The sequence below is a fragment of the Capsicum annuum genome, chromosome 3 (genome assembly GCF_002878395.1).
Source record: "Capsicum annuum cultivar UCD-10X-F1 chromosome 3, UCD10Xv1.1, whole genome shotgun sequence".
In the NCBI taxonomy this organism is placed as follows: Eukaryota; Viridiplantae; Streptophyta; class Magnoliopsida; order Solanales; family Solanaceae; genus Capsicum; species Capsicum annuum.
Genome location: NC_061113.1, coordinates 142,602,877 through 142,610,905, shown reverse-complemented (window position 1 = coordinate 142,610,905; position 8,029 = coordinate 142,602,877). Strand labels below are relative to the sequence as shown.

The 8,029-nt window shown below is 33.0% G+C and overlaps 1 protein-coding gene across 1 annotated transcript; it reads right to left on the bottom strand.

The window, feature by feature from the left end:
- Positions 1 to 3,846: 3,846 nt before the first annotated feature.
- On the bottom strand, positions 3,847 to 6,715 carry LOC107863765 (actin-7). The gene is made up of 5 exons (XM_016709897.2): positions 6,519 to 6,715; positions 5,693 to 5,762; positions 5,135 to 5,528; positions 4,434 to 5,047; positions 3,847 to 4,342 (listed from the first exon to the last, which is right to left on the bottom strand). Exons 2-5 carry the CDS (start codon positions 5,750 to 5,752, stop codon positions 4,277 to 4,279), a joined length of 1,134 nt encoding a protein of 377 aa, XP_016565383.1. The 5' UTR covers positions 5,753 to 5,762; positions 6,519 to 6,715; the 3' UTR covers positions 3,847 to 4,276.
- Positions 6,716 to 8,029: the final 1,314 nt, after the last annotated feature.

Below are 8,029 nucleotides of genomic sequence, written 5' to 3'. Positions count from 1 at the left end.
AGATACGTGTAATAACTATAATTTTGATAAGAGGCTTCATGTCCACGCCTACGTACATGGAGTTTGAATGGATAAAAGATGGGATTAAGTAATAAAGATCTAATTTTATGTAGTTATATTTTTGTGTGTATTTCTTGATGGGTGTTTTTATTTGTATGACATACTTGATGATTTATAAATTTAATATATGAATGTGAGTAACAATAGAGGAATTAGGTGAGCTTGTAATCTATAGAACTTGTCTTTAATACCTTACAAAATGCGGACTCAATATTGTGTGTGTTTGAAATATGAGATATTCTTACTGAAAGATAGTTAGGAGAATTGATCGTGATAAGAGAATGTGGTTTCATAACTTAAGAACATAAAGTTAAGTTTGGCTAAGTGCTAGGACGTAAGATGTGTAAATATGTATGACTCAAGCTAGAATTGTAGGTTGAATAGAGTAGAGTGGTTGAATAATCAGCTAATGAAATAATATATTGATCTTACTGAAGACTTGAATGAAGGTTACTAATTAGTAACTGAATTTATCAATTTTGATAGGTATACAATAGGGTTAGATTGATGGATAAATTAGAGTGTAGACAATCGATTTTGATGGAACATGCACTCCTAGAATGGATACCTGATTGATTCGTCTTTGGACATGCTTGTGATTGATTATTGGGTTTGATAATGTTTATCTGAATAAGTAGTGGATTGATCTTTGAACATATTATAACTATATTATTTGATAAGGCATGTATTACAAGTTATGTGAATTGGCCTTCGGCGTACTTGCGATTTTCATATGTTAGCGGTATTTGTTGTTTACCTTGAATGATTAGCTTGTTGGTCTAAATATCTAGAAAAGCGTGTGCGTGCACAATTGGTGCACTATATTTCATCACGGTTGATATTTGATGATGACATTCATACATTATGATATTAGAGGGTTGGGTACCACGCCAGTACAGATTGATATTAAAATTGAATAGCACCTTGGAATCTGATACCACGCCAGTATGGTACATGAATTGAGCTCGTCCCCTACAGATCATATGACTAAATAGTCCCTACTAATCCTAGTATGTATGTACAACATATTTAGACATGCATTATTGTTATTGCATTTGTTTTGATTGCACGATTGTGTACCATCTTATTCGTAATTAGTAGATGATTGGTGTACTTAAGTGTGAGTGATTTGATATGAATAACTCATAATGGAACAATACGAGAAGGATAACCAGTGGTTTGTGAGCGGATAGTTGTAATTATACATTGCAGCAAAGTGTGAATATAAGGTATGTCCTGAATTGTGTTTGATATATATTATAGTGTCTCTTCTTGAAAAGTTGTTGTTGTTTTATTAATTGTCTTGGTTATTGAAATTCCAATGGTTAATGGTAGTAAATCCATGTAAGAGTAGAATAACAGGAACTATCGAAAAATGATCACCACCGCACTACAGAAAATTCAACTGACCTGCAATCATGGCTATACCCAAAAAAGAGATATAGTAAATATAGTATCACTACAAAACACATGTATTGATTGGTATAATCAGCCAACCAGAACTAAAAAGCCTATAACAATATATAGCAATCAAGAAGAGATCATGACAAATATAAATACGTAATAATTGAACATATTTAACATACTTAGGATTCTTCAGCCCCCACCCCCCACCCCTTACTGCCTTTCCTATATTATAACATTACTAATTTATCCTGAGATACTGACATAATTCCATTAATCAACCTAACCCACATCTCTTACACACTCATCTTGTTACAACAATTCTACTCTCTCCCTCTTATTAATCCTCTTGCGTAACAAACCTTAGTTCGTTCATGAAGACCAATCTACTTCTTTATCTTTGAGATGTCCAGATTTTTCAAAAGCTCAAAAGATATCAGTTCTTTTCGAAACATTTCATATTTTATTTCTCACTCCTATAGCCAGCTAATAAAATTATCTTTGAAATGGTAACAAGAAGCAATATAAAAGTGGCATTGAATTCATCATCAACATCTTGAGATTGAGGCGTAGTAATGTATGGATTTTCTGCTACTGGCTTGCTTTGGTATAAATATTGAAGAATCATAATCCTTCAAGGGTTCTCACCCTGGTGTATCAACTTCAATACATAAATTCATCAAGAGAATCAATTGGTGTATGTACCATAGTAGGCTGTCTTGGCGAATGCAGAAGACAATTAAACATAAATAAGTCAAATCCAAAATAAGTATGGAACAACCGGAAAGCAAAAGCCACAATTCATAAATTCACCAAAGAAAACGAAAGTTAAAAAGCCTCAATACATAACTTCATCAAGAGAAATCAAACTCTAAATAACATGAAAATTAAACCCAAACCCCAATTTACAAAGAACACTAAAATCACATGAGCAAGTACTCCAACAAAAATCCAAACTAGTGAATGATGAAAATTTGAAAGAAATTTGCAATCAAAAACTGTAAAACTATGATTATTGAAGAAATGAAAAATTTATTATAAGTGATTATGGAACTTATTTTGAAATTTTTGTAGAAATAGAAACGGGGAAGATAGCGATGAAAACATTCGAATTGGAAAGAAACAACGATGAAATAAACTGCTTCTAAAATTCGAGATCTTTGAAGAGCCAGGGGATTATCGCGAGTTGCATGTTTCTGGGGCAATGATTCGCATCTCTAGCGCCTCAGCTTTTAATCCCAAAAATGACATTAATTGGACCATTCAGGAAGTCATTTTCTGCCATTTTAAGAAATAAGTTGCTTTGAAAAATATTTGGATTATTGTAACCAAATAAGAGAAGACAGAAAAAACTTTAATTGGCCCATTCTGGAAGACATTTTCTGCCATTTTAAGAAATATGTTGCTTCGAAAATATTTCCCAAATATTTTATTGTAAACAAACAAGAGAAGACAGAAAAAATGTTTCCCTCCGTACCAAACACACACTTAGTATGCAAATCAGTATGTTTTTTTTTTTGGTTTCTCATCCGATGTTCAGTACCCGCATTGGAGTCCGACTAAAGAGTTTTTTTCATGCCCAGGGTCGAACCCTCGACCTCTGGTTAAGCGTAAATCAGTCTCATCCGCTACACCACAACCCATGCAAATCAGTATTGCTAAGACAAGAAGTGGAGGTTACACTATGAAAGTTTTTTCTACAGAGCCTGCCTTTTTAAGAACCAAATAATTGAAGCAAGTTCAGCTGGATGCTTTGCTCTACTGGATTAAAAAGGAGAAATAGTAACTCACCAGTTAGATTGCTAATCAGCTATTGCTGCAGTTATTTCGCACTGACCATTAATTGTTTATATTACTATAGAATTTTAATAATATTAAATTTATAAGAAAGAAAATAACTCATTTTAAGATAGAAAATAGTCCATTTTTAAATTGATAGCCAACCATATCATGCACATACTGAAGAAGAAAATAGCCCATTTTTAAATTAATAGCACCATATGCACACTGAAGAACCTAACCGGACGAACTTCAATTCGGTATTCGATATATATCCGATAAAAAAAAATACGAAAACCAAAGTAGCTAAAGACTCATCCCTTACAGTAGAGGTTTCTGCTTAAACATAAGGACAAATTCAATATATGTATACTACGTAATTGAAGAACAGAAACAAATACTATATAACAGGCAATATGGACCCCTCATCCAAGAGGTAATCTGCAATAGAGTTTTAATAGCCTCGAATTTTGCTGCAAAATGCCAAAACAGATTTAAGAGAACATGCGCTGAGGAAGTTCTGAAGCCAGATCATATACAGCAACAATAGAATACAAAAGTTTGCTTATAAAAAGTTGAACTCCCGCATCCAGACAATAGTAGTGATTCCCTCAAACTGATAATAGGAATTTTCTCATTCAACAAATATTGACATTATTGTTTCCAAGAAAAAAAAGGAACCACAAAAGAGCGAAATCAGATAAAAGGAGAAAATGACAGAAAAGACAAGGAAAAAAAAACAAAATCACCCTCCTCCAACTAACACAACCTAAAAAAGCGACTTTGATCAAGGGATGGTGTACCCAGACAGAAAAGGGCAATGCATGAGAGCACCTCACAAGTATGTAGAGAACATTAACCACATAAATGGAAACATGAGATAATACTGGCTATTTGTTGTTTGTTGCCCTGCATTCATAGCCCCACCACCAAACTTCTCCATCCCAGCAAAACCAAATTCACTGGGGACATAATAGCAAAACTGGGAAAACAAACAGGAAACTCGCACTATAAGTAAATATAAAGCACCATCTTAGAAGCACTTCCTGTGGACAATGGAAGGACCAGACTCATCATACTCGCCCTTTGAGATCCACATCTGATCAAAGCACAAACACAACACATCAAGTCTAGCTAGCAAATGTAATATGTAGTGGAAAAAATTAACGCAAAAAAGAATAAAAGCTCACCTGCTGGAACGTGCTGAGGGATGCAAGAATGGATCCTCCAATCCAGACACTGTACTTCCTCTCAGGTGGTGCAACAACCTTAATTTTCATGCTGCTTGGAGCCAAAGCAGTGATTTCCTTGCTCATCCGATCAGCAATACCAGGGAACATGGTGGAGCCACCACTGAGAACAATGTTACCATAGAGGTCCTTCCTAATATCTACATCACATTTCATGATGGAGTTGTAGGTAGTCTCATGGATACCCGCAGCTTCCATTCCAATCATTGATGGTTGGAAGAGAACCTCCGGGCAACGGAACCTCTCAGCACCAATGGTAATAACCTGTCCATCTGGCAACTCATAGTTCTTTTCAATGGAGGAACTGCTCCTAGCGGTTTCAAGTTCCTGCTCGTAGTCAAGAGCCACATAAGCAAGCTTTTCCTTCATATCACGGACAATTTCGCGTTCAGCAGTGGTGGTGAACATGTAACCTCTCTCAGTGAGGATCTTCATCAAGCTATCAGTAAGGTCACGACCAGCAAGGTCCAAACGAAGAATTGCATGTGGTAAAGCATAACCTTCATATATAGGGACAGTGTGACTCACACCATCACCAGAGTCCAACACAATACCTATCAAAAGTAATTTATTAAGTTGAAATTAGAACACAGTTATTTCACTGGGAGACAAAGTTGGATCATGGAATGACTAGTACGAACCAGTGGTACGACCGCTAGCATACAACGAAAGCACGGCCTGGATAGCAACATACATAGCTGGAACGTTAAACGTCTCAAACATAATCTGGGTCATCTTCTCTCTGTTGGCCTTAGGATTAAGGGGTGCCTCCGTTAGGAGAACAGGGTGTTCTTCAGGAGCAACTCGAAGCTCATTGTAAAAAGTGTGATGCCATATCTTCTCCATATCATCCCAATTGCTAACAATACCATGCTCAATGGGATATTTCAAGGTCAAGATACCTCTCTTAGATTGAGCTTCATCACCCACATAGGCATCCTTCTGTCCCATTCCGACCATAACACCAGTGTGACGGGGACGACCCACAATACTGGGAAACACTGCTCGAGGAGCATCATCACCAGCAAATCCTGCCTAGATTTCAAACACAGATCATTCACATACATACATACATACATGCATGCATGCATACATACGTACATACATACATGCGTGCGTATATATATGCAGTTTGCTTACATTGAAATGTTATTTATCAAAGTGCTTCCTGTAAAAACAAGTCTACAGACAAAGACTACCTTAACCATTCCAGTTCCATTGTCACAAACAAGGGGCTGAATATCCTCACCGTCAGCCATTTTAAATCAACTGAAAGTAAGAGAAAGTCACATGAACACACTCAGTGTGAGTTGAATGGTTTTTTTTTTTCAAAAAAAATAAAAATTACAGCTCTGTTAGCAAAACATATACATTGAGGTATTAACACACAAGAATAACCTCACAGATTGATTGGGAACTCAAAGTAAATGTCTTTAGTCATATATTGTTTACTTGTAAGTTAGTAAAATGATATGCTCTAAATCCTAGACAATTTGGAGTCAAATACAATGCTGGACAACTAAATCATCAAAAAAAGGTAGCATTACTTTGTTCTTGTAGCAGCAGAAAAAGATCCCTCAAAGTTCAGCTAACTTTTCCGGTAACAAAAATGAGTGTGCAAAGATCCTAAAGCTCTCAACTATGCAACAACAAGGTGTGCGCAAAGATCCTAAAGCCCAACTATGCAACAAGAAGAAGGTGCCTTTAAACTTCCAATGGCGAATCAATAGTAAAAAAATGTAGATCTAGGAAAAACTCAGAGCAGATCAACTCCATGACAGATTCACCATTAAAACAACAGATCTGGAAAATATAACAAAATATCACCTCCTGAATCTAACATGTACTAAATAATTAGAGCAGTAGACAAATCAAGAAAACAAAAGAAGCCATTCAACATCAGGAACTATTAGCAATTTCTATAGATCTCAAAGCAGAAACTGATACTTGGATTTTCTTAGCTACTATACTAAGCAACCAAATTAAACGAAGCAAATATGAAGCAGAAGTTAGGTTGCCAGTTACCGAAAACGAAATGAAGATGGATCTGAAAAGCAAAGACAACTGATGATGACTTGCGGCCGGCTTGCTTACTTTCTCTCTCTACAGTCTGGAGGAAGATGATAGAGAATCAATGAGCTACTTTATAGAATATATATATATATATATATATATATATATATATATATATATACAGAAGAGGCTTGGCAGCAGAGGCGAACCTCATGTTTGCTTACTCCGTAATTTTATCATATCACCACTAATTAATTATTAATATATTATTTAGATATTAAAAAAAATTAATAGTATTTAACAAAAATATAAAATAGATATTTATAACATATTTGCTTTAGTTATTTCAATCGTAATTTTATTATTTCATCCCTAATTAATTACTATAGGTCATTTAAGTATTAAATCGTGATTTTACTATATCACCCCTAATTAATTATTATATGTGTATTAAAAATTAATAATATTTAACAAAAAATAAAATATATATTTATGACATGTCTGCTTCAGTTGCTTTAACCGTAATTTTATTATTTCATCCCTAATCAATTACTATGAGTCATTTAAATTTAAAAAAATTAATAATATTTAATTAAAAAGATAAAATAAATTAAAAAAAATAAACAAACTATTAAAGTTTTAAATTAATTTGACATCTTATATAAGGCCTGTCTAAATTTTTTTTCACAACTATTTTTTATATTAATTTTGTTATATCACTTATAATAAGTTATTTCCTAATTGATTATTATATGTCATTTACGTATTAAAAAATAAATAATATTTGATTAAAAAAAGTAAAACAGACATTTATGACATGTTTGCTTTAGTTGTTTCAATCGTAATTTTATAATTTTATCCCTAATTAATTATTATGAGTCAATTAAATATTTAAAAAATATTTAATAAAAAATAAAACAAACAAAAAAAATTAATTATTGATGTTTTAAATCAACTTGATATCTTATATGAGACCCGCTTAAATTTTTTTGACAACTATTTTTATAGTAATTTTATTGTATCACTTCTAATAAGTTATTATGAGTCATTTAAGACATGTCTACTTCGGGACTTCAATCGTGATATTTGATTGACTCTCGAAATTATATCAGTGTTACTTAAATTGAAATAGAAGAAAAAGTATTATAAATTTCAGTAGTTAAAAATTTGTAGTTAAAAATTTAAATTATTCTCAAAATATAATAGACTGTCAATGCTACAAAACTTTGGATAAGGAGAGTATTATAAATTATAATTGCTAACAATTTAAAATAGTAAATTATAATGTCAAAAAACTATTATAAATTACAATAGCTAACAATTTAAAATATCTAAAAAATTATTTAAAAGATAATTAATTATCAAAATTTTATTTGTATCATATAAATTGAGACTAAAAAATAACATATATCACGGGCCTTCGATATCTAGTATATATATAAGCGTGAGTGTCAGGCAGCTAGCGGTCGACATGCCTGCTTATTCCATAATTTTATTATATTGTCCCTAATTAATTATTATAT